Below are 27,932 nucleotides of genomic sequence, written 5' to 3' on the forward strand. Positions count from 1 at the left end.
AAGCTTGATCATCTAGCCGACTGCTCCTCGGTGGTAAATCTTTTACCACCAACGTTAAGAAGGCTAAATCGTAGTATGTAAGCACGGTCAACCCTTCCCCTAACCATTCCCAGCAGTTGAGTCAACGCACCAAAAACCGAATTTTCAAATCAAACGTAAAATCTGTGCTGTTGTATGCCTGTGAAACCTGGTGTGTATCAGTGGAGAACGCTCAACGGCTGCAGGTCTTCATAATTGATGCCTGCGATATACTTCGTGTATTCGTGTGGCTTCATAACTGGATTTTCATCGTCGATGTCATCAAGAGTCGATACTGACAGAAATTCGGGAGCGAAAGTGGAGGTGGGTCGGCAACAGTTTTGCAGGGGCTGTTAGTCATGCAAGCAGAGTTATCTCCTTGGCACTGGTTTGTGTATTGTAGCTAATCTGGCTGCTAGAGTAGCAACGGCTGCGAGCAATCAATGTTCATAAAGCTCAAATATCAATCGATCATCATTTTACGCGATTAATAATAGGAAATTCCATCGACAACTCAACATTTGTCCCATCTATTCAAACCACCCTCATGATACCAAATACACCAGTGGATATGAGCAAACTTGACCGGAGGTTTCGCAAATAAAACTCATTTGCAGTTCTCGCCGCGTAAATATTCATGAATCTTTATCACCATTCGATCTGCGTCAATGAGCCAGCTACAGCTAGTATAGTATATCTCTAGAGTAGAGAGCGAAGAGGAGGAAAAACATCTATCCCAAAACTGACGCCACCATCGAGTTAAAGACAACCACCAACCATCGGTGGTGGCCCGTGGTGTAAACAGTCACACACGCAGCTCACATGCTCTTACGCAAGCGCCTTCCCGCCGCCGATGATCGTCGTCACCACCAGACTAGGCCTTCCCCGAGTTGCGTGCGACATACCACCACCACGGGCCACCACCGCCGTGGTCTTCAACCAGAACAGGTATCATCCTCAAGGAGAGTTTTCGGCATGACTGGGTAAAAAAACCGCGCACACACAAGACACCTTGTTCATTCTTGCTCATCAACTATTAGATGCTGTTTTTTTTATTACTTCTTGTTTTGTATTTATTTTTGTTTTTTTTTCTTCTTCTCGTTCTTATGTTTGTTACCGCATTCTTTGCTGCTTTTCTTCATTTATAATTTTCGACTATTTTCAGGAGGGGTGTGACTCGACGTCTACCTATCGCTAAATACGCAACTGCGCGCACGCTATATTTGTAGTCTGAAAGTAGGGGTAGTTGTTTAAAATACGGGATATCATCGCGTCAACCGGTGTTCTTTTTTTCCCTGCGACGTATCGTACTAGGGTGGGTCATTGTGGCGTGTTTGTATTCCTTCTTTAGATCAACGAGTCGTTTTGGCTATGAAGAAACTCACCTTGTGTGAAATCGATTCAATTCATCAATCATAACTTGAATAAAATTAACTTTTTTGTTTACATTTTTTTTGTATGATCCAAGGAAGTTCTAAATTTATGAAAATTGATTCCTTTGTGACCTCTTCAGTTTTTTTAAGTTACTTGAGTGCCATCCATAACTAACAACAGGTACACTGATATAGCTCTTGTCACAGAACTTGATTCAGAAATTTTTGAAAACGATTTTGATAAAAATGTATATAAAATGAGCAAGGTTATTTTTAAATTAAAAATATATATATACACACAACTGATGAGTGATGACCTCAAAGGTTATTTTAGAGACCAATTTTGCCAAAAAGTAACTAAATCGTAATTTTGGCAATAACAATTAAAATTGAAGAGTTGATAAAAAAAAATAAAAAAAAAAGTTTTATAAAATATACAAAAAAAAAAACTTTTGGTATACTCCGGAATCAGTCCGGTAGGGAACTATGCAAGACATTTGTGCTTGTCGAATATCGAGGAGAGAAATCTCGATTGAATGAGATGCCATGCAAATCGAATGAAGAGTCATCTCATTTGAGTCGAGATTTCTTACATCGATATTCGAATAGGACTGGGTCACATCACTGCATTCGCAGAATGAGCACAAGTTTCATAGACGTTCTGGGCAGAAATACTTAGCGAACAGGTTTCAGTGCATATAATAAGGTTTTCAATTTGGGAAATACTTAGTGTTTCCTAATTTCTGAAGAAACTGTTCTGTTGTAGCTATTTTGAATTGGGATTTTTAGAGAGAATACCAGATCGAATTCCATGAATAACACTAGTTTACAAAATAAAACAAAAGTCTTGAACTTCTGAAAACGGCCAAAATTTTTGAAGCATAATTTAGCGCTGATTTCGGAACCGGGCTTAAAAAAATTTAAAGTAGAACAGTTTTTGAGTTTTAGCTCAATATCGAGTTTTACAACTTTTTAAAATATGGAATTTAATAAATTTCAAATATCTTGCGTTTTGTTCAACCAATACTAAATCTTTTCCATAAATTAAAAGCTGAATATAATACCAATCGATCATCTGAATGCAGGTTTTGCGTCAGATTGATGACATTCAAGATATTGGAGAGATTTAGGGACGATCTCCTTAAATTTTAGCAAAATTTCCAAAAATATATGAAGAAATGTATTTTTTCCAATAAGAAAAAAACTATTTAAAAATTCTTTCTCAACGTTTATTTGACATATCATATGTAGGCGAGATACAGTAAAAAATTCAGCTCAATCGGAGCATTGATTACGGAGAATGAGATGTGTGAAGTGAGCGACTTTGCTTAAATCGATTTCAAATGATCAGCCTTGTATGGAAAGTCGAAAAAATTTCCGCTCTTCTGTAATTTTTTTCCTTCGCGTTTTCGAACTCAGGGCATGATTCTACGCCAAAAACGATCATCAGCTTACCAAGTTCAAAATACAGCATTTTACAGCAAATTACAAATTACAGCAGTGTAATTTGCTTTTATTTTTTTTATTTTTAAAATTCCTAAAGTTTAAAAACTTGACTGAATTTTTTCAGGTTTAAGGTTTATGAAAATTAAATTCCAGGGTATTTAATATTTCCTTAATAATTTCAGAAAACTAGTTTACGATACTGGTTTCCAAAATGTATGTATGCATTTTTTTGAAAAATAGGAGTAGTTTTGTATCAAGCGGAACTGCTACTATATTGCCTAGCAGAACACCTAGAGTATTTGGAACAACTTTCGATTCGATCAAGACAGGGTTGAACTCACAAGAAAGATTTAAATGGTATTGAAAAGTTATTTTTCAAGTCAATTTTAGGCATATTTAAGGACGAATGCCCATAGATTTTTTTTATATTTTTGGCTTTTTGAAGAATTTATGATGGAAAACTTCAATTTTTCTTCAAATTTTCTCAAGATACATATCAAAATTGCCATGATACCATTGCTAAAAGTTATGCAAATTTAATTTTTCCTGAGGAAATATTTTTATATTTTGCCAGAAAACTCTCAAAATTAAAAACCAGGTAAAATTTTCACCAGGGCCTTCTGAATGCCATCAATGGATTTAACCCTCTAATACCCAATCCCGCCTTTAGACGGGGTATAGTTTGAGCATTTTTGTAACTTTTGTTTCGTGGAGAATCATTTTTTTATATTTTTGGCTGATATTTAGGACTGTTCTGTATATCTCAAAATGGTTTTTGGTGTATTTTAAAGCGTATTTACATTTTTTAAAAATCATTCAAAAATTGATGTTTTAGTCACCTTTTAGAAGTCATTGTTTATTTTGTATTGAATCGCTACAATTAACATATTTTAAATTTTTCCCAAATCATTCTATCCTTGTTTAATAGTTTAAGGGAATCAAATACACTCTAAAATTATTTTCCTTAAAATTACACGGAAAACTAAATTTTCTGTGAAAAAAAAATTAAAATAATAATATTTCAACAATAATCATTAAATCTCAAAATGTTTTCATCTCAAAAAATCCGTTCCCCAAATTGGCTTCCAGGAAAAATATAAAAGTGTGGGGATGTTCAAAAATAAAAATTAGAAAAATCAAAAACTGAAATTCACGAAATCGAGAATTGAAAAGAATCATCTTCCAAAACACGTTTAAATCGATTTTAGATGACGAAAAATGATATTTAGATCAAAATATAAAAATTGGGTATTAGAGGGTTAACAGTTTTTCTTCCATGAACAAATAGAAACTGTTTTTTAAGGAAAATATTCTAGGGTTCATGAGAATACGACAGAAATTCACACACAAAATCTCAGTAAGTAGTTTTGATGAAAGTCTCACATTTGTTGAGCACGTGACCATCACGCCGAAGATCTGGTATCGTATCACCAAATGTGAGTTCACCTTTCGAAAGGGAACTGAAGCTGTGGATCCCAAGATGAACTTAGTCTAGGGTTAAACATCTTTTTAACACAGACACAGCTGAAATTAATCGGAAGATTCCATGCAGCTTGTTCTTCCAAAAATTCGATTTTGTCCAGATATATTCAACAATCCGAAGAATACTTTCATTAACTCCATTTTGGTTTCCACTATTATCTCTTTTATGAATTCTGGCATCATGTATTTCAATGAACTTACTATAATTCATCATGCACCTTTAGAAAAAAAAATACGGTTTTCCTCAAGATTGTTTCCATAAAGATTATGACAATTAATTCATTGCTCTTGCTGTATCAGTCGGCCAGTATGTTCTGTGCCCTAGAAGGTTAACGCGCCGGACTAGCGATATGAAATCGTGGGTTCAAATCCCGCCAAAACAAGTGACACCTTTTTTCACAAATCTATCTTTTAATTTGTCAATTGAACACGTTTTGTTTTCAAATATTTCTAGCTTTTACGTCTAGTAAAGACTGTCTTCGAAAAAAAAATGAGACACATTAGGTCGTATGGATAAAAAGTAGTTAACATTTTCGGTAGTATGTAAATGCTACTTGTGGACTTGTGGAGCATGTTCTTTTGAATAACCTAGTTTACCACACTGTAACTTTCGAACATACTACAAACAGAAGATTCGGTATGAATAAAAGTCGTACTTATCTACTACAACTTTTGAGTAGGTAACCCCAAAGGCTGCCACTAGTGGTGTAAGTAATGTTGGGATTTCAATAAAAGTCCAACGAAAAACTGAAATATATGATAACATATTAAAAAATTTCAAGTAGCAACGGACGCCACCGATTGCTTTGGCTATTCCGATATATGCCAGTGAACTCTGTTAAAAACACATCTGTTCTTTAGAATTCTTTCCATCAAAGATTTGCTTGGAAATCTATCCAAAACTTGAACTTCCTTGAACTTCTTTCAAGCCTAACTTTACCAAACACCGTATCTAACAAAATCCACGAACGGAGAAAATCGAAGGGGAAGTTCGCTGTTCCCATAGCAACTCATACATTGCACATTTCGGAAACGTGAAAAATCCGGGTATTTCTGGTCATCCTCAAAGGTGAGTGATATAAGTAGTTCTCAACGAAATTCAGCTCTTCATGTTAAAATATCGTTTTTGTTTGCATATGTTACATACGGTGTTTGCTAAAGTTAGGCTTCCGCATCGCATTTATTTCTTTATTATTTTTACAGTTTCTCACAGAATTAATTCAACGAATCATTTCTTGAAAGGACTTCATCCAAAAGGTTATCCGGAGATTTTGTATTTCTGGATCTATCAAGGTTTTATCCTGAGATTTTATTCGAATTTCATCCCATAGTACTTTTCGTTTTCCGGTGTTCCTTCCGCAATTTCTAAGAGTTGTTCCTGGACTTTTCCCAGAGTTCATTCCAGAATTTCTGCAAAAGTTTTTCATGGGATCTTTTCAGAAATACTTCCTGAAATATCTGCCATAGGCGTTCCCGATACACTTCCAGATTGTTTCCGGAGATTCTTTCAAAATGCATATAAAGTTTCTTCGGGAATTTCTCACGGTGCTTTTCCGGGATGCATTTCCGATAGTTTTTACCAGGAATTTTTACTAGTTTTATTGCAGAAGTTCTTCTAGATTTTTTTCTCAGAGAGTTTTATGGAATTTTGCTAGGACTTTGTCTCCTGATTTCTTTTAAAGGTTTTCAGACTTCCTCGTTAAATTGCCGAGATGTCCCAGTTATTCTCCGGATTTCTTCCGAAGTTTCTCTCGGGATTTTTTCAATAGTTATTTGCGGAGTTTTTTTTACAAGATTTCTTCGGATTTTTTCCGACATTTTGCGAGGAGTTTTGTAAATTATTCTAGGAGGTCTTCCCCGAGAAACACTATTTGAAAAACAAATCCTTACAAGAACTTGCTGAGAAGGACTTTGGTAGTAATCCCGAGAAAACACCACAGCAAGAAATCCTGCAAAGAACTACTAGAAAAAACCTTGAAAAATCTATGTAAGAAACCACTGAAAGAACCTCATAAGAAACATCAGCAACAGCTCCAGCAGAAATACTAAGAAACTCCGGTTTCTTCCAAAATTTTATCTAAAAAAATGTTTTTGGTGTATTTTCCGGTGTTTCTTCCACGATTTTTTAGAGTTGTTCCTGGGATTTTCCCAGAGATCTTCTCAGGATTTCAGCAAGAGCATATCACGGAATCTCTTCAGGAACACCTCCCGTGTTTTCTCTCAGAGGTTTTCTCAATATGCTTCGAGAATTCATTACTGGATTTCTTTCGGAGATCTGCCAAAATATGTATAAATTTTCTTGAGGAATTTCTGTCAGTGAGATGGCATTCCGATAGTTTTTCCAGGATTTTTTTATGCAGATTTGCGAGATTTTTGCAGAAGTTCTTGTAGAAAATTCTCTCAGAGTTTTCTAGGACATCGCTTGGATTTTGTCCCCTAATTTCTTGTGAAGCTTTTGAGAGTTTCTCGTTGAATTTCCGAGATGCTCCAGTTATTCTCAGTAAGTTCCTGTCGGGATTTTTTTACAAGATTTCTTCGGGATTTTTTCAATATTTTGCTAGGAGTTTTGTAGGTCATACCAGGAGGTTTTGCGAGAAACACTATTGAAAAACAAAAATCCCTAAAAGAACTCCGGAACCAATTATTAAAAATTCCACAAGGAACATCCTGAATCTCGGGACAATTTCCGATAGGGATGCTGGGAAGGACTATGGTAGTAAAACCCCGAGAAAATCTTTAATAATTGTCTCAGTAGGATCATAGCAACATATCTTGTAAAGTAGAGATAGCATGCTCCTCAGTGTGACTGCACGGTTTTAATATGAAAATGAGCTAAACTGTGCACATTTTTCGTGCGGAATGCTATCCCTGTTGTAAAAAGATCTAAGCATGAGGAAAGACCTTGAAAAATCGCGGTCAAACCCTCGTGAGAAACATCAGCAACAGCTTCTGCAGATATCCTAAAAAGAAACTCTAAAAGAAATCCCTGAAAAAAAAAGATTTTGAGAGAAAGTCCCAAATCCAGAAAACTCTGAGAGACATCCAGGAGAAAAACCGTAAGGAACATTCCAGCTAAGTAAGAGAAGTCCCGGGAGAAATTTCGAGAGCAATCTGGGGTGAAACTTCAAGAGAAATTCCACGAGAACCATTAAAAAATATCACGGAACTCATGCCGAAATCCTGGGAAAAACTTTGAAAGAAAACTCACGGAAATTACAGGAAGAACTTTCTCCCGCAGAAAATTCGTTAAAAAATTCTCAAGAAATCCTTGAAGGAGCTCGTGTAGAAACTCTGGGATATCTCCAGGGAAAATATCCTGGGGAAATCCGTAACTGATAGCAATCGCGATAAATTATTTAGGAGGAATCCCGGGAGAAACTCTAGGAGAAATTCCGAGGCAACATTTGAGAAATATCCCGTGAGAAACTTCTGTGTATACCCTGGGAGAAATCCCACGAATTTTCCTGGGTAAAACGCAGAAGGAACTCCGGAAAACATCCTGCGAGTGGCTCTGAGAGCAATACCGGGATACTTCTGAGAGAAAGTCTGTAGGATCTCCACGGAAACTTCTAAAAATCAATCGAAATTCAGGAAATCTGGAAGATTCTCGAGAAATCCTGGAAAAAACGATCGAATCTAGGATAATTCTGGATAAAAATCCGTGAACAAAAATAAGTCGACGTCTTGTAAGAAAACCTGCATGACATATACCAAAAGGTATTCCAATGAAGTGACGGAATTTCTGGAGCAATCATTGTGGAGGAATTTCTAGATAGATTTTAACTTCCAGATTCATCCGCGTCCACGTAGAATTTACAAGATCTCTTCTCTTGGTGTGCGAGTACGGTTATCCAGATTTCTTCTAGATTTAACTTGCTTTTTGAATAATTATCCGAAAGAATCTTAAATTTCTTAATGAAACCGCAAGCTTCCTGTAATAATGTTTAGCATTACGAGAAATACAGTTCTCTCTCTCTCTCTCTCTCTCTCTCTCTCTCTCTCTCTCTCTCTCTCTCTCTCTACTACACATAGGTAGTTCGTCAGGAAAGGGATATGGGTTGCTGCCTAGGTAGGTATGCGGAGTGTGAGAGTAAGTTTCGATACTATATAAACAATTCGTTCTCACTTGTAATTAAAAAACAAAACCGCGAGCGTGCTGGCTTGGCATCTAAGCCGAAAGAGAGATGCAATAGTGGAAGCTCAGGAAGTTTTGCTGTGTATTCCACAGAATCGTTGCCTGTTCTATGGCTTAGTTGGTTTAAGCGCCGGTCTAGCGAATACGGAGTCGCGAGTTCGAATTCCACCAAAACACTTTTTTTTTTTCACAATTTCATATCTCAATTTTCCAATCAATCAACATCTTTTATCTTCTAATCTTCTTCTCAAGAGATTTCTCGAAGACATTTTACCATGAAATCCTTTAGAAAGTCCTTACCGTGAATATGAGCAGTACATCCAAGCATAAAAAAAAAATGTAAAGCGCATTGTTCAAATGGAAACTTACTCTACTTTCCAGCTACCACGCCCCTCACCGCTGTAGTATACTATCGGGAAGCATAATTATCTAGCTATCTGTCGATACTGATGATGTGCGTCCCAGAAGACTCAAAGTCTACCACACAAACGTGTTTGTTCTCAAAAAGCTGATGCAGCCTTTTCCTGTTGATCCTAAAATACTGTCGGAAATTCCCCCAAGGATAGTCTCTCTTAGGAATTATCCCAAGAACCTGTTGATTTCGTCAAAAGAGCATTTAGAAATTCATTGCTCTCGTCTAACATAGTGAGAAATCTAAGCTTTAAGAAACCATAATTTTGTACATAGCTTCGATCAGAAACTGCCCCTAGTGATCTGCCAAATTTAATAATTACAAAAAATAAAAGAAATTCCTTCAAGAATGGTTTTTTTTTTAATTTCACCAAAACATTTCTGGGAATATCTTCATTGGTCTGGAGCTGTTATAATTTGAGTGTTTAATGAATGCAAATAACTAACAAAATCTAGAACAGAAGAACACAAAATTCCCAAACATACCCCTTGATAAAATTATTTATCACTAATAAAACTTCCCCAATTGCCTTTAGAATTCCCTGAAATTCTCTGAGAATTTCAGGTTTCAAAGGTTATCCAGATAACGAACATCTTAGATAATCCAATTCCCAGGAATCAATTTCATGCGAACCGACGAAGATTGCATCATTTCACCCACTTCCAACAATGACCCACCCTAATATCCATCCATCTTTCCGCGCCGTCATCACCACCGTATAGCGTGCGTTGTTCGGTCGTGTCATGTGCTCGATTTTCTCAACCGATTGCCTTATCTGGTGGTGCTCGTGGGTTCGTTGACTACGGCGCGGGCGGCGGAACATTTCACCAGTTTTTCCATACCACATTCACCATTCACAGCAGTTATAATAAAGTTCTTGGTTTTTTTTCCTTAAATTCAGTGTCGATCAATTCGTGTTTTGTGTTTTCTCCCTAATTTGCGTTTTCAGTTGTAGATCATCACCACACGGTGCACGGTCGCGCGGCGGCAAATCGATAAAGGCTACTTTCAACATCACTTTTCGCTTTAGTTTAACATTGAATAAAGATATAGTTTTTTTAATGCTCCACGTACTACTACAATATATAAGGTAAAATCTGTGAATAAAAGCGCGAACTTTCGTTGGAAAACGCTAAAGCACTAACTTACATGCCCCTCTAAAATTCCCGGGAAAGAAGCAGTTGGGTTATTTCATGCGACGACTTTTGCTTTGTATTGTTGCCTTTAATTTCTTCTTTTGTTTTCGATAAGGATTATAAGGGTATAGAGCGTTAAATCTAAATAAATTGCTATTTATTGTTATCATCGTTTTTTGTATTAAAACTATGTAAGAAATCGAAACACAGGAATTGTTTTTGTTTTCAGTTCAGCTCACGATCGCACTGAAACTCATACACATAATAGAAACAGGCACGCTCACACTTACGCGAACAAATAATAGGGTAAACTTTTAATATAACACGACAAGTCACTTAAGTTAATCCGTGATGGAAATCTGTGCGAAGCCGATGAGGGATTTCTCGTCCGGCTGCTCGCCACTGCCGAAGCCGGAGTTCAGCTGGAAGGTAACGGTTTTCAACGAGTTCCGCTGGTCGATCAGTTTCTGCAGGTTCGCCGCCATGACGACGATGTCGCGTCCATCGACCAGGCCCGCACCGACCAGTTCCGAGGCGATGCCCTCGGCCGAATCCTTCCCGACGGCAAACTCGAACCGGATGTCGTTCAGTTCCCGGCTGGCATTTCGCATCCGCAGCACAAGGTTGATCGGAGGAAGGTCGTCCAAATTCAGACCGCCGACTGCGTTGGTTACATCGGTCGTGGTAACCTCCGAACCGGTTGGAGCCGTTACGGTGACCTCGGACTGTTCCGACGCTTCCTCCGTTTCCGACGCGGACGAGTCCATTTGCTCCAGGCGATTCATTGGTCGCTCTTCGGATTCCGAATCGGAGGAATTCTTACCGTTGTCTTCTTCCTCGGATGACCAGACCCATTCGCCAGTAACCGTGCGATGTAGACGACCGGAAGCGCCCGGTTGTCGCTTGGCAGCTTTGTGGACACGCGTGGCCATGGACGGGCCAGTGGCTAGCAGGGTTTGCGTTAGGTATTTGCGATCTTTCGCCTTCTTGAAGAACGGATGTTTCAATAGCTCGCTGGCTGTGGGACGTTTCGAAGGTTCCTTCTGGAGGCACTCGACGATCATTTTCCGGAAAGTTTTTCCGTACGCTTTGTACTGATCTTTCTCGTCCGCACCGGTATCGATTGTCGGTGGATCGTTCTGGAGGGTCAGCATCAACACCTTCATCGGAGGATATTTATGATATGGCGCAGTTCCGGTGGCCATCTCGATCGCCGTTATACCAAACGACCAGATATCAGCCTTGAAATCGTATCCATGGTCCTGCTCCATGACTTCCGGTGCCATCCAGCAAGGAGTTCCCACGAAAGTATGTCGTACTTTCTGCCGAGATAGATCGCGACCCGTTGCCAGCCACGCACTAACACCGAAATCTGCAATTTGTACTGTTCCTTCATCGCCTAACAGAATGTTTCCAGCCTTGATGTCGCGATGGATCTGCCCATTGCTGTGGAAGTACTCCAATCCTTTTAACACTTCCTTCAGTACCGTGGCTATCGTGGCTTCATCGAAAACTCCATGCTTACAGTTGACCGTTTTCATCCGGTGTTTGATGATATCCAACAAGCTGCCACCTTCCAGCAGTCGAAGTACCAGCCACAGTTCCTCTTTCACCACAAAACTGGTATGATACGTTACGACATTCTCGTGGTTGCAACTGCTCATCGCTTGGATCTCCTTCAGCAGTTCATCCATCGAAGTGTTCCATTTCTCCAGATTGATCCGCTTGATGGCACATTTCTCGTTGCGTGGTATGCAGTAAGCTCCGTGGACCACCGCAGTAGCCCCGACCCCGATCACTTCCCGCAGTTCGTAATCGTCCTTGCTGTTGGGCCACGGTGTGTTCACGGGCGGTACCGGAGCGGCCAGGCTGGCCGACGACGCCGAAACCGAGACCGTTCCGCTATTGCTGGCCATCGCAGTGATATGCTAGGTCTTGCTGCTGCTGCTACTGCAGAGAGAGTATCGCACTCACCTACACGCGTCCGTCCGGATGCAATCGCGACGTTCAACTGTGGAGCAGACTCTGGGTTCCGTCCCGTGCGGAATGCGCCAAACGATCAAACTAACCTATCCTCTCTCCACGCGCTGTGTGATGCGATGATTCAAGGTTCCACACGAGGAAGAATGTGAGCGCGAAAGCGAGTACCGAAAAAGAGAGAGCGAGAGAAAGAAGAAACAAAAATCAGTTTTAGTTGACCAAAAACAAACTTCAGCGGTTGTCGTCGTCGTCGGTTCATTACTCGATTTATGATGGTAAAAAGTAATATGTACGAACGTGTATGTTTTAAATTAATATGCAGGCCGGTCGACACGCGCGAGTCGATTACGCGCCTCGCGCGCGCTGATGATGGTGCGCAGCGTACGACCGAAAGAGAGCAAGGGCGAATGAGAGCAACGCAAAGTCAAAAAACAACTTTCCCGAACCATTTACATCTTATTTGAGCGTTTAATTAACGCGGTCTGTGCTACCTACCTACATAGATTTCCATCTACGGAGGTGGGCTCCGCGGAAGTTAACATGTTGTAGGGGCCTCGAACACACTCTGTATAGCCTGTACACTGTAACCAAACTAACCAGCTATCTATATGGACCGACGAAAGCATACAACACGCATGGACGGTCTGCGTATAGTCTTCTTTCTCTCCTGATGCACTTGCGTGTGCACTCTCACCCATTCTAATTGGTAACACCTCGCTCTCACGGTCTTGCACTCTTCCTCATCATGCATGGGACTAGTCGAACTAGTATGACAAACTCTGATTACTATCAACAGGGATGTTCAAATTTGTCATTTGTTTTTTCGGGGCAACAACATTTTACTTTCCATGAAATACGTTCTCTAATAAACTTGAGACTTTTTCAAGTAGAAATAAACCCAGGCAACACTCACGGTATATATATGACAAATGAGTGGGCATAGAGTTTTTCTATAATGACTTAAGCAGTGATAATTCGGTTTTTCAACGGTATTTTTTTGCATAATTCGATTCTACAGTCGGAAATGAATTGACATCCGATAATGCATACATTTTGGATGGTCTGAAAATATTTTTTAAAGTGTTTTTGAAGTTTGTATGGGATTTTATGGGAGTTCTCCGTAGCAAAAACAAACGGCAACACGAATAGAGTGGGATTGCTGAAGCGTAGTAAAGCATGGATCGGAACGATATGCAGACGTTTTATGCCATTGTCAATGCGGTACGCGGCACAAGACTGCACTAGTGATAGACGAGTGCACCTCAGTGGCGAAGTTCATTACCTCCGAGAATTTTGACACTGCATCGGGGTACACTTCCACCAGGGACTTACCCAGCCAAAAATTGAAATATTTAATTTTGCTTTGTCTTCTTAACAAATAAGTCGGAATATCATTACATTACATACATAAACTAGTTGCAAATGCATTATAGTGCAACATTATGTCAGAAAACGATGAAAAAAATTTAAAACGGGTTTTGCTCAGAAAGAAATTTGATGACAGACAGAACTATTGTGGCAGCCAGACGAAAGGAGCATTTTGAAGATGAATGAATGGTAACTGTTGACTATGACACATCTAGAAATCCCAACTGTGCAGACCCCAGTTATACTTATACCAATGCGCTTCACACCCCTCGAAATGGATAAGACTGCTGTCATGGTAACAAAGAAACTCCAACAAAAGGATTGATGACCCAAGTAACCATTAAGCCGTAAGAATGTCATTAAGTCGGCTCTATAGTTAAGTGTAGAACCTGGCTAACAGAGCTAATTAGGTTCTTTAGAGGTCTCCAGATTATTTCATAATCGGATTCTCCGCCCAAAAGATAGTCGAAATCCAAAATTTCATAATTTTTGGAGTTCGGGAACTATTTTTAAAATGCATTTAAAGTTTGTATCAGGTATCAGAAGGCCGGCTCCAGAGGCACTTTATCCTTCTTTTGGGACATTTGTGCCATCGCCATACATATAAGCCTATTACATCATTTACCTGAGAAAGAATGGGACAAGGGATGGAATGGGATTAGGAAAGGGAAAGGTGATGAAATAGGAAGGAGTGCCCTAGAAGAGGGAATGAACGCATAAGCGCAAACGAGAGCTCATAGCCCATACCACAACGGGTTTAATCAGTGCCCTGAAAAGGACACTGCAAAACGCATAAGCGTAAAGAGAGCCTCTAGCTCATTGGAGGAAGCTTGTGACGTCATGCAAATTTCAATATGACATTGAAAGACATGCCATCGAAAGCATCCTCAATATTCAAGAAATCACCCAAGCAAAAACTACGTTTGAGCGAGTACTTTCTTGAAAACGTATACAACTTTGTGAAAAAGAGTCACTGTGAACATCCCACATTGGAAGACATGTGAGTTCACATGAATAGGCATGTCAGCCACACGAACATCACAGATGTGATAATCGACAATGCGTTTCAAGCATTTCAGAAAGAACGAGGTAACCAGATTAATCTGGAACTCATTCCTTCTTTCTAACAACGCACGCACCCTTTCGGGATAAAACTATCAAGTAATTTCACGCCTTGAAAATACCCAATAAAAACTACAAGAGTTCAAAACATGTTTGAAATACTCAAATCCCTCTGGAGAAAAAGAGGACAAAACCCCATTTGCTCCTGGAGATTTGAAGTGAGCAGAGCTTTTTAGGGCCCACTAAGTCGATTATATAGCTATAATTCTCGGGCGGAAGCTAGAGATTCGTAACTATACAACAGAATGGTTTATCCGAAGATATTTTGAACTAACAGATCAGAGTTCCATTCAGGTATACCTCTTGTGATCCGCACAGACCGCAGAGGACAAGCTTCTTTCAAAGCAATAGTTATGGTATACCACAATGGAGGGCATTGTAATGACAAAACCACAATGAAAGTCTCTTGGAGTAGCAATGGAAGCGAGTTATCTATAAAATGTGGTCGCAACCAATTAGTACAGGTTCCCCCATTTTTGAGCAGGGACGCCTGAATACGCAAAGTATGCGAAAGAACACTCAAAAGTACAAAGAAGGTTAAATGAAGACTCTGACACATGCCAATCAGTCAACTCATGACAAATTTCTGCTCATGCAGAGTTGGGTTAGGTGCAATTCTATGTTAAGTTATCCATGAACTGTACCACCTAAGTAATCCATCAAACTGAAGCATCTCAAATTAATGTTAGAGCTACTTCAGATGATGGAATCATCGTAGAAATACTGCCAAATATCAGCAAAAAGATACTGAATACAAGAGCTTGCTTGAAGGCATCCATGAGGAAAGGTTGAAACATACTGTTAACGTTATTCGTAGATATAGCATGCTCGAGGCACGACACTTCATTTATAATGAAAACAGCAAAACTGGGTTCACAAGGTAACCTACACAGAAGTTACCCTACGAAAATTAACTTTTCGAAGTAGAGCCACTTGGGCTACGCACGCTTCTTACGCTGAAAATTGATCTGAGGTTTCCTAGCCATAGCCACTACCCAAACTAAACAGGATTACACTCCTCGCAATCACAGCACAAAAAGGAAACATCAACGACAAACCAAATCGGTGTCAATTGAAAAACGCCAATGGCGAAAACGCATTAAGCGAACCCATATAGGTACTAATGTAAGCTAAATTACAACATTTGAATAATCCCGCCCTTATTTAGCCTCAAATTTGAGACTTAAGAAGGACAACTGATTATCTCGGAGAAACGCAAGGTCCACTGCACTATTGCTCCGGTTAGCGCAGTAAGGGCAACATACTGTGGAGGACGCCCTAATTCTCTACAGGCTCCGTTTGTGGTTAGGTTTTTATTAGACCCCCCTAACCATTCATTCCTTGGCACGGTAAGCATAAAGCCGCATAACACCATGAATTAGGGGTCACCTGTTTAGTGGACTCTTACCTCTGGATCAGGCGGTCCGTAGTGTTATTCTTAGCCAATTGAGACAACCGCTACCGACACTACACAGCTATCTAGGCTGATCGGGAAAAGAAGTTAACATTGATGGTTAACTTCCAAACGAGCCCGAACAGCCCACAATTGACTGCACTAGTGATAGACGAGTGCACCTCAGTGGCGAAGTTCATTACCTCCGAGAATTTTGACACTGCATCGGGGTACACTTCCACCAGGGACTTACCCAGCCAAAAATTGAAATATTTAATTTTGCTTTGTCTTCTTAACAAATAAGTCGGAATATCATTACATTACATACATAAACTAGTTGCAAATGCATTACTTATAGTGCAACATTATGTCAGAAAACGATGAAAAAAATTTAAAACGGGTTTTGCTCAGAAAGAAATTTGATGACAGACAGAACTATTGTGGCAGCCAGACGAAAGGAGCATTTTGAAGATGAATGAATGGTAACTGTTGACTATGACACATCTAGAAATCCCAACTGTGCAGACCCCAGTTATACTTATACCAATGCGCTTCACACCCCTCGAAATGGATAAGACTGCTGTCATGGTAACAAAGAAACTCCAACAAAAGGATTGATGACCCAAGTAACCATTAAGCCGTAAGAATGTCATTAAGTCAGCTCTATAGTTGAGTATAGAACCTGGCTAACATAGCTAATTGGTTCTATATCCTCTTACAGAGCTGCTCAAAAGCCACTTTTGGCGAATTATTCGGCTGATGGAGCAAAGTTGTCAAAAGTGAGACAAAGAAAAAAGAAGAAAATTGGGTATCGGTTTCCTTATTAATCATGTGGCTCCCATTTTCATCCTACGAAAAGGAGATTACTGATGATGAAACACATACCCTATTTTGTATATCCCTTGTTGTTTTCTAACTCCTTCCGCTTTCACTAAAGCTGCTTTTTTGCTACTTCATCCAGATTCTAGCTGTTGTTTGGACATTTAGCCGGTTCAAAATGACATGGGAAGGCGTGATTTAGCGGTAAGCTTGGTGGTGACGAATGCAGAAATTGATGCAGGACAAGCAATATTTATATAAATGGTCGGAGAACGTTTCAGAAGAGGAGAAAAATGAGCTGAAGTTCGTCTTAGAAAAAAAAAACTATGAAAATCGTGTCTAGAATAATCACAATTACTTAAAAAAAATTGAAATATTGAGAAAATCAGATTCCATTATCTATTAAACAATATCATTCCGAGCAGCATGCGCCAAGCCCTGTGACAGCACTGACAAACTGCTTTACAGCTTGTAGGCTTAATATAGGCTTACAGGGCTTATTTTAGTTCTTACTGTTTATAATGCCTATAAGCACAGAAAAACAGACGTAACACTCTTTAAAACGGCTTGGCACATGCATTTAACGATCAATTCAAATTTCATTTGATTTGCGCGATCGTTCCACCAGATGCGTTAGTGTTCGATCGCTTTGACGTTTGCCAGTGTACACGTTGCTGAATGATGCAAACGAAAATTATAAGCAATTTGTGTAGTAGTGTGCGTGTCAGCAAAACGTCAAATCTATCATGGTCGACAGTATCGCGCGCGGTTCTACCAACAGGTGGCAGTGTGCTCATGAAAATGACACCGGGCAAATGTTTTTGATGAATTTCCTCTGCTCAGAACAGTGCTTAGTGGTTACCTAGGTAGCATGCACTGAGATCGAATAAGGGCTGGAACACTCAACTTATTCTCAAAGTGCGCCGCAGTACTTTGATAGTATTCAATTTCAAGTGCTGAATCGTAATAATTACCTATTAGATTTATTTCCGGTCGGGGAAACTATCGAACCGTTGATCACTCTTCATGCCGATCACCCCGCTTTGGAAGTTTGTGTCAATCTTCCGATCCGTCTTTGCTACGATAGCGTTGAGGATGTAAATGGTTTTGACTTCCGATGTAGCGGTCCTGCCGACCGAAGGAAGCATTTCCCTCCCTGTATCGAATAAATCTAAAGATCAATGATCACCATTGATCTAAGAAAGACCCTTTATTTCCTCATGGTGCTCCACGCAATTATTGGATTACATCACATGTGGATTTCACGGTCATGTTTATAGACCAACGCCGGTTAACCAAGAAACAAGCGATGCAAGCAGAGAGAATGCTTACTGCTTGTTGCTGGTTGACCTGGTGATATAACCACAGAGAACAGACATCCAGGCTACAACAAATTTCATTCGGAAATTTGTGTAAGGATTTGAATCTTTACTTGAGTAAGGTTGCAAACCAATACACGATGACAACACTAACGCCACCAAACACCATATTGCCACAGTCAGTGGTGAATTGAAACATTTCAAGTGGTGAATAAAATTAGTATGGGAAATTAACCGATTGCAGCGCCACGCTATTGCCACTTGTGTTGCCGATTTCAAATGGCCGTTAAATTTCTTACACAGTTTCGGAACTGGAGTTGGATGTCTGTTCTCTGTGATATAACGTTCTCGCTCCAATGCCGGAGAAATGTTTTTCTTTTAATTTTTGTTTGTCGCCCGGCAGCGCTGACTGAACCCCAACAAGGTCTCAGTCACACGGCCGAACTAATGAAGCCAGAGTGGACGACGCCCGTTTTGGCTTTTCTCTTTTCTCTCATTTCTTTTCAGATCGGGAGAATGAGTTCTTGCGACGGCAAGTTAAAAGACCCGCGATTGACGCCGGGGCGGCGTTGTATTGTTGTGGTGCCGTTACCCGGGGCTGTGGTGTATTGCCCTTAGAACTTGTGTGGACCGTCGGCGTTCGTTTTCGTCTCTCTGCGGTGACTTATCGGTGGTTGATCGTCGGTCGTTGTTTTGGTGGATGATCGTAGTTAAGTGTTAGAAAGATAAGTTTATAGGAAATAAAGTGCTTTAATTAATTGTGTGACTCGTTGGTCGTGAGAACAGAAAAGAAAACCAGTGCCGTGCCGCGACTTTCGCCTCTACACCGAAACGCCAATATTGTCGCGTTTCAGATTCGCTCAACTAGATTGACTGGCACTGCCTAGAAAGTTTTCCTAGCGTTGACGGAGCCGTAGATTACTTCACGGAAGTTGTAAGTCGAGCAATATTAGAGAATGTACCTGCACGTAGACCACCGGCAAAACCAGTATGGGCAAATGCACGGCTTCGAAGCCGGATTGCATCGACGCGGTTTAGACGGATCTCAAGGCTACTTTCGATCGTTTTGACCATGGTATTCTATTAGCTAAACAGGTCAGCTGATAGAATACCATGGTCAACACGATCGATAATAGCCTTGAGATCCGTGTAAACCGCGTCGACCTGCAACTGCCTAAACTGGATAAATTAGGTTTGTCACGGGTTTTGCTTAACTGGTTCCGATCATACCTCACCAACCGCAAGCTATGCGTGAAATTCACCAGGCATCCCACAAGGCAGCAACTTAGGACCAATGCTGTTCTTGATATTTTTAAATGACGTTGGATTGATTCTCCCTCCAGGATGCCGGATATTCTATGCTGACGATGTCAAGTTCTACATGGTAACCCGGAATCTCGATGACTGTATACATCTGCAGAGAATGATCGATAGCTTCGAGGAATGGTGCAGTGACAATTTCCTGACTTTGAGTGTGAACAAATGCAGTGTCGTCAAATTCCACCACAAGAAAAGCCCTATCACAAACAAACAGACGTAACATTGAAATCGACGACGTTTTTAACGATTAAATCTTCTTAGTAGTGGCTTTCACAACCAGAGGCGCTCACATCGTTTTTCTTCGCGATTGACGACGTTTCACCCTAGCGCCTTCTGTTGGAGATATTGCACAGCGCAGTGTGTCGTGCAACCTGCCCCTTAGGGGCCGTCCATATACCACGTGGACAGCTTGGAGGGGGGAGGGGGTTAGCGAAAAGTCCACGCTTGTCCACGGAGAGGGGGGTAGGGGTTCGTCAAATGTCCACGTGGACAACATTATCATATAAATTAGGAAACAAGAATCAACAAACGAAACAAATCATGTCGCATTATTGATGGAATTCTCTTCAACAGTTCTTTCATACATTTTATTTTATTATACAAAAAAAATATGGTACTGATTCACAGACTAATTTGTTTTAAATTATCAGAATTTCTAATTACTTAGTTTTCTTCATCGAGGAATATACTGGAGATTTAAAATGGAGTGTAGACCATGCAAATGTTGGTGTTTCAGTCAGAAAATTTTCTTTGAAGTTCTGTATGAATTTTTCCAAGTTTCATATAAATTTTTTAAGCTACTTCAAAGTTTCAAAATACATGTAGGGATTTGCAGGCTTATCTCAAAAACTTTTTTTTTGTAGGTTCATTTAAAATTTAAGATGTTTCTAATGAATATTGAAGTCTAAGCCTCACCAATACAATTAAGTTGCTGTAAATTTTGGTTTTTGTAAGAATCTAAGAAATATAATCTTATCTCAACAAAAATCTAAGATTTAAAATTACCTTATCTCAACAAAACAATCAGACAATCATAGATTGAATAAATCAGGCCAAACATGTCTAAAGGTCCTATCTGCAGAAGAGAGGCTCTCTTTGGTTACCCTCTCTTTCGTTAATATCTCAGCTGTTTATTTTTCTCCTTGCATTGAACGATAGTCAAAACAATCGTCTTTTGATTTGTACTGCAATAATTGTTGAAAAATGTATCATTACTTTGCAATAATTAAAAGAGAAAGTGAACAAAAAGAGCCTCTCAAATGCAGATAGGACCTATTGAAATGTTTGGCCTGAAATATTCTAAAAAACACCGTCTTCAACCAGAGGCTGTACAGACTAAACATTGAACAATCACTAACATTAGGCGATAGACATTACACGAAAAACACCCATTGAAGAATTTCCGTTTGACGAAAATTTTTCACCAACTGGAGCAAAAATCGAACCCACACTCTCACAAACATTAAGCTGAATTAAAAACAATGCTGAAAACTTGTAGGTACCTATTTTGTGCTACTTGTTTGTATTCTATGTAAAGCTATAGAATATATGTATTTTATAAAGTTTTCAATTATATTTAAGACATGATATACGAAAAAAAAATTAAAAAAAAACTTTTCAAAATCACTTTATTTTTTTAGAAATGTGAAAAACTTTTTTTCTGATGTCCACGTGGACAATGGGGGAGGGGGGCAGGGGTCAATGAAAAATCCACGCTTGTCCACGGGGAGGGGGGAGGGGGTCAAAAACCATGAATTTTCTGTCCACGTGGTATATGGACGGCCCCTTAGATGATGGTACCGTGCCATGCCGTAATACCGTGTGCCTCCTAATACCGTGTATTTGACAAAAAACTCAAATATTTTACTAAGTGTATTATTTTTTCAACTGGGTAACTAGTTCAATCATTAGCATATTAAACCTTCTTAAGTTAGGCGTAATAAATTTGGCACATATTTACAAAAACAAGCAATTAAAAATATTTACAAAATGTGAGTGCGAAGTACCAATACACGGTATTAGGGCATGGTTCCTTTTGTGTTCCAAATACCGTGTTTCGGCTAAAACTGCAAACTGAAAATATTATTGATACTTTATTACTTTATGAATCATTTGTACAAACCTCTAGGCAACGTTTAACGCACAAGTTCTTTTAAGTATGAACTTAGTATGATTGATATAGTGATGATTCAAAGGACCACCAATGTACGCGGGTCACATACACGGTATTAGGCAAAATGCTATGTTTTACCATTTTGTTTTAACAATGGTTTAAACATTTGGAATACCATTAATTATATTTATTATACATTATACACAGAATAAGCAATAATATAGCGTTTGAAAAATCAAGAAACACGGATAATTGATTTTTACAGGGCTATTTGAAGTGAAGAGCATCCTTAAGGTCACGGTATTAGGGCATGGCACGGTAGTGTGAACTGGACGATCGATTTTCACGAAAATTGGTCTAGGTGTTACGTCTGTGTGTCTGTGGCCCTATGCTCAACGAATATTCGACGAACAATCAACGCCTAGCTCGTATCAATGATGTCCGTGATTGAGGAATAACTCTCGATGAAGGTCTGACGTACAAGCAGTATTAAATACCAACAATCAATACGAAACTGGAAATTCGCCCGTGACTCCAGTTTCATCAAATTTCAACGACCCAAATCCCCCACTACATCATTTTTGAATGACCAAAAGGAGGCGGCGCTTCTAACATTTTTGCTGTCAATCAATTTACACATGTTTTTGCGACTTTTTCGTTCTTTTGTTTTGTTTTTTTTTTCTTTGCAATGCGTTTTGACTGACCCAAGGTTTGGTCGTTTGGTCTTTGACTGACCCAAGCAGTTTTGGAGGGTAAAAAAGGTTGTCCCAAGAGTCCTGATGTGGATTGATTAAACAAACAGTGCGATGAGGCCACTCCCCGACAATGATGCCCGAAGATAATAAAAAACTTCTATAACGAACTGCCGGAAGTGGCCAAGATGACGCCGGAAGAAGTGAGTGAGTTACGGACACCCCATTGGCGCCGATTCCAATCCCAGTACAGAGGTTCAAGCAGGCACAAAAAAACCTTCCCCGATTCTGGCCCAGACTTGGCTAGTGCTACTCAACGTCGAAGATCTGATTGGATTTGATCAAACTGGAACCCGGAAAACGTTGGCTTCCTATTGCCGGTGTTTATCAACATCGAGAGCCAACAGGTTTCGCGAGGCGAAGCCCCGGGTGCTAGTGATAGCACCAACTCGTGAACGGACCGGGCCCAGCAATTGGGAACGTCCATAAATTACGTCACGCAAAAATCGACCATTTTCAACCAAAGTCTACGTTCCATACAAATTTTCTAATTTTTGCATGGAAAAAAGTCTACGAGGGGGGATGGTGGGTGGGGGTTCTGAGGGCAAGTGTGGCGGGGCTGTCGAAGTTATCGATAATATACCATCACCTATCTGGTATTGGACGAGGCGGATCGTAGGTTGAACATGGGCTTAGAATCGTAAATTCGACAACTCTTTCTGGACATCCAGCCCAATAGGTAGACCATCACGATGTGGCCACCGGGTGTTCACCGGTTGACACAGAGCTACATGAATATATTATGGTTCAGGTATACGTCGGAACGCTGGATCTGGCCGCAATGCACACTGTCACCCAACAGATCGAGATGAGTACATGCGGTGACGAACTTCGTGACCAACATAGGATCAAAGATTTTTAAGTACAAGATAACCCACTCTTGGATTTCTCATACTATCGATTTATTATATTTGATAGGATCCAATGACAATTCCATCATCTTTTGCGGGGCGAGGGCCGATGATCTGTCGAGCGAGTTTGTATTAGCTTGCACGGCGATCGGGAATAGGCTGACCATGAGCACGCCCTGGACGGGTGTGGCCTCACGAGGGCTAGACATCGAGGGCATTTCACACGTTGTGAATTACGACTTCGATTTGACGTTTTGCTAACACGTCAAATTGCCTGTAATTTTCGTATGCATCATTCAGTAACGTATACACTGGCAAACGTCAAAGCGATCGAACACTAGCGCCTCTGGTGGAACAACCGCGCATATCAAAAGAAATTTGAATTGATCGTTAAATGCATTGCCAAGCTGTTTTAAAGAGTGTTACGACTGTTTGTCTGTGGTTCAAGTGTGCGTGGAGTAAATAAACATCAAAATTTGGTTGCGATGTTGGTCGCTTAGATCGACGGGCGAAAAAGCAGATGAAGTTACGGCGTCGCTTCAAGCGAAATTACAGGCAGGCGAATATACTGGGGGAGCGAATGGCGTCATAAAATCGTCCTGATTTGTTCCTGACATTTATATCTTGATGTTAAATCTATGGTATTACGTCAGAGTTACGAAAGCCAATAGTTAGTAGTTTCATGTTTAAGATAGCAGTTTCTTTGCCTTAAGGTTTTTGGAGTACAAAGCTGACATTTTCTTGAGCAAAAATCTAGAGAACCGTCAAACGAATTTAACTGAAAATGTAACTCAATGTCTACTGCATGTGAACAAGCGTCAAGTAACATTTTCAGCCAGACCCGTTAGACGATTCTCTAGATTTGTGCTCGAGGAAATATAAGCTGTGTACTCCAAAAACAAGACGCTAATAAGACCGGTGGTTCTCTACGGACTCCAAAAACATTGTCCTTAAAGCCTTATACTGCGCTCTTGTCCGATCGATCTTAGAGTTTGTAAGATCAGTCATTTGGTGCCCATACCACCTGACCTGGATTGCAAGGATGGAGGATAATCCTGAAGAAGTTTGTACGCTACGCTCTGCGGTTCCTTTCTTGAAATGATCCCACCAACCTCCCTCCGTACGGTGATCGTTGCCTGTTACTTGATCTAGAAACACTTGAACAAAGACGTACTATTGCACAGACTGTATGTTCGTTACAAAAACATGGACCGACGAAATCCAACTTCCTACACCTTGAGGCTCGATCGGTCGATTACGCAATACACGATCCCATTCAATTTGATTGATTTGTCTTTATTATAGACTTTCAGCCCTTAGCTGGTTCGATTTAAGTATGCTATATTCAACGGTTCTTATGAGCAATTTGAGTTTAACAACAACACCACCACATCTTTTCGCGGAAGTGTTCAACGCCAATTGCTCAATAGGCAGCCGATGCATTAAGCTTGAGTTGCTATCAACTGCAACACTGGTGAGAATGTTTTCAAATAACATAGCCAGGTGGCAGCGGTGGATAGGGGACATTACCCTAACAGAAAGATATGATACAACCCTTTCGGGCTATCATCTTGATCATACACGGAATGTTACAATCATTCACCTAATCGTCATTGTATAATACATTTTTAGATCGGACTCAGTTCTGCTATACTCTGTTCTTCGAGGCGATTCGAGGCGAACATGCTCCTTGTCACCGTGGAGTTGGATTCCTGCGCAGCGTTCACGTCCAAGCTACACTCATGAAGTGCGAATCTATTAACAAGAGGGTAATTGTAGCCAGATTCAGAACACGGGTTCGAAACCTTACCATGATCCAATGTTACGCGCCAACCGATGTTGCCGAAATGCAAGACAAAGAGAACTTTTACTGCCTACTGAATGCTGTGGTGGGCAAGATTCCGAAAGATGACATCAAGGTCCTCATGGGCAACTTCAACGCGAAGATTGGTTCCGACATCCCGTTTTGGAGCACGTCATGGGACGCCATGGTCTCGGAGATATGAGCGAGAACGGAGAAGTGTTTGTAGAGTTTTGTGGCAACAATGACTTGGTGATTGGGGGATCGCTCTTTCTCCATAACATGGGTTTTTCATTATGCTGTATCAATAATTCTGCAACATATGGGAAACCACGACCGTGCATAAAAAGGGTGACCTAACTGTATGTGATAATTGGCGGGGTATCATATGCATCGTTCTCAAAGTCCCTCTGCAAAGTGATCCTTAACCGGATACAGGAGAAGATTGACGCAACTCTCCGACGGCATCAAGCAGGATTCCGTGCCGGACGATCCTGTATTGACCATATTGTCACGCTCCGTATCATCCTGGAGCAAATCAATGAATTCCAAGAGTCTCTCTACTTGGTGTTCATTGATTACGGAAAAGCTTTGGACCGTCTCAATCACGAAAACATGTGGGGAGTCCTAAAGTGCAAGGGTATCCTTGAGAAAATCATCGGCCTCACTGAAGCACAGTACAGGGCATTTTCGTGCAGAGTACTGCACAACGGTGTCTTATCCGATCCCATCCGGATCGTTGCTGGAGTGAGGCAAGGATTTATACTATCACCGCTACTCTTTCTCATCGCAATCAACGAGATCCTGGTAGGTGCGATCTTGCCAATCGCTCATCAGCGGCAGGTTTTACCATCAACGTCAATAAGACCAAATTGGTGGATGTAAACACGGTCAACCCTACCAGCTCCCTTCCTGCTGGGCAAGCAGTGGAAATTGTTGAAAGCTTCCAATGTCTTGGTAGCCAAATGGCGGCCGATGGTGGAACCAAGATCAACATAGGTGCACGGACCAAGAAGGCGAGGGCTGCTTTTGCGAGTTTAAGAAATGTATGGAAAACAAACAGATTAATCGATGCACCAAAATCCAAAGATTCAACTCGAACGTGAAATCTGTGCTGCTTTAGGCCAGTGAAACTTGGCGTGTATCAGTGAATAACACTCAACGGCTGCAAGTCTTCATCAATAGATGCCTGCGGTATATAATTCGTGCATGTTGGCCTCACATTTGGATCTCCAACGTGGAGCTCCATCGTCGATGTCATCAAGAGCGGATAGCGACAGTAATTCGAAAGCGGGAGTGAAAGTGGGTAGGCCACATTTACGCAGGGGCGGGAACGAAATCTGTAAACAAGCGTTAGATTGGAACCCAGTAAGACATCGCAGCAGAGGCAGACCTAGAGACTCATGGCGGTGTAGCCTCTATAAGGAAATAAAGGAAGTCGACAGAAATTTGACCTGGCCACAGGTCAAGGCGATGGCTAGCAATCGCCCAGGATAGAGATCTTTCAATTCGGATTTCTGCACCACCATGGGTGCCCAGGACTAAAAGTAAGTAGTAGTTAGAATTCAAATGTTCCAAATATTCAGTCAACGTTATGGGCATCCCTATCACAAATTGCTCTACCGGCGCGACGCGACGATGAATGAGTAATTCATTCACGTACGCACTTCCGTACCTACTATGAAATCAAATAGTAAATGTAACACCACCCAGTTGAAGTACCATCAGTACAACTGCTACGATTAAACGGAGCACCTGAGCTAGCGCATTGTATGTACTTCGAAAACCTTGCTTAGGCTGACGTCAATTGTTTAGCGGCCTGTGTGTCGTCGTTCGCGTCTTATCACACAAAGTAAACACCAGATACCGAAAAGAAAAGTCTCCCCATCGGCAAAGAATGCAACTTTCTTGTCTCCGAGAGAATTCAAATAGTTCAGTGGTTTCCAACGTTTCATAGATATTCTAGATATTTATACGTTTGGACTTCTGCATGAATTTATGCTGACCTGCTAGCTTTATGGTTTCCAGTTCGATCGCGGTACCAAAATACTCTATGTCTGCATTTGCATTACTTACGTTAAGATCCTGGACAGACCTGTACTTGCAATCAGCGTAGTCTTACTGAATACTGACGGATTTACCACTTCGGCACTTGAAGAGGGAGTTATCATGCATAGTTTCTACCTTTCCTTCGTCGTTGAGAACTACTAAAATAGCTGCTGCGCTACAGTCTACCTATGTACCTGCCTGTCGCTGTGCACTAGTTGTTTGTACTAGTCGTTGACGTTGCAATCGCCTCACGGTGGCGTCGCGGCGGCGGCAATGAAACGACCGACGACCCACTATTGCTTGGCTATGTGGGTATACCTAGCCAGAGCAGAGACGAACGTGTTGGTTGTTTGTAGGTATGATAAGATAACTCAACCGTGTCATCAGGTTGTTCAATTCCACGGAGACTGAATGAAGGGTTTACCTTGAATTGTGGTGAATCGACGAGGATTCACCGACGACAACGCGATGGGATGACACCTCGAGCTAAGGGCTTGCTGTTGTTTTTTTTCGTACATACCAGGCTTTGCGGGGTAATTAAGCTGTATTCTATGCCTCACCGCGATGGTAGCATTTTGTGTGCACAGGTAACTATTAGTATTCGTCACGTTCCGTCCGGTTGTCCACGTACGAAGTCAAAGGAAAGCGCAATACACATACCTATCTGGCACCAACCAACAACCGTACGTACCAATCGTCGGAATTACAATCGAAGCGATATGGAATGGAGCGATCGAGAGCGAGAGAATGTCGAAAGAAGGAGGAAGGAAGTGATGCAGCTTGAGCGGTTCAGGCGGAGGAAGTCGGCCGCGGAGCGCACGATGAAATAAAACTAAAAATATTCGATTTTACTGCATTCGAAACAGTGACGAGGAACGTTAACGATTGTTGGCTGTGCCTGGTTGAAGTGGTAACGATATGACCAACGCTGTATGCCATATGAAAACTGCGCCTAAACTTCTAAAAAACTGCGCTTGAAACGCTTTTATCAATAAAATGTAGGGTACTGACGGCCGCCTTGGAACGATTTAGAGCAACCGAAG

The 27,932-nt window shown here is 40.8% G+C and overlaps 2 protein-coding genes across 4 annotated transcripts in view; both read right to left on the minus strand.

Annotated features, from left to right (window-relative positions):
* LOC109423081 (E3 ubiquitin-protein ligase RNF181) overlaps positions 1 to 27,932 on the minus strand; it is a 95,794-nt gene that overhangs the window by 52,880 nt on the left and 14,982 nt on the right. The gene's annotated exons all lie outside the window — the stretch shown is intronic.
* On the minus strand, positions 1,031 to 27,570 carry LOC109423080 (serine/threonine-protein kinase OSR1). Of its 3 annotated transcripts, none has more exons than XM_029859919.2 (2): positions 27,410 to 27,570; positions 1,031 to 12,089 (listed from the first exon to the last, which is right to left on the minus strand). In XM_029859919.2, exon 2 carries the CDS (start codon positions 11,916 to 11,918, stop codon positions 10,344 to 10,346), a length of 1,575 nt encoding a protein of 524 aa, XP_029715779.1. In that variant the 5' UTR covers positions 11,919 to 12,089; positions 27,410 to 27,570; the 3' UTR covers positions 1,031 to 10,343. The 3 variants fall into 3 exon arrangements, with proteins under 3 accessions (XP_029715779.1, XP_062701473.1, XP_029715780.1); XM_062845489.1 differs by lacking the exon at positions 27,410 to 27,570 and adding an exon at positions 17,659 to 17,680; XM_029859920.2 differs by lacking the exon at positions 27,410 to 27,570 and adding an exon at positions 12,478 to 12,502.

This window comes from Aedes albopictus, chromosome 1 (genome assembly GCF_035046485.1).
Source record: "Aedes albopictus strain Foshan chromosome 1, AalbF5, whole genome shotgun sequence".
NCBI classification, from domain to species: Eukaryota; Metazoa; Arthropoda; class Insecta; order Diptera; family Culicidae; genus Aedes; species Aedes albopictus.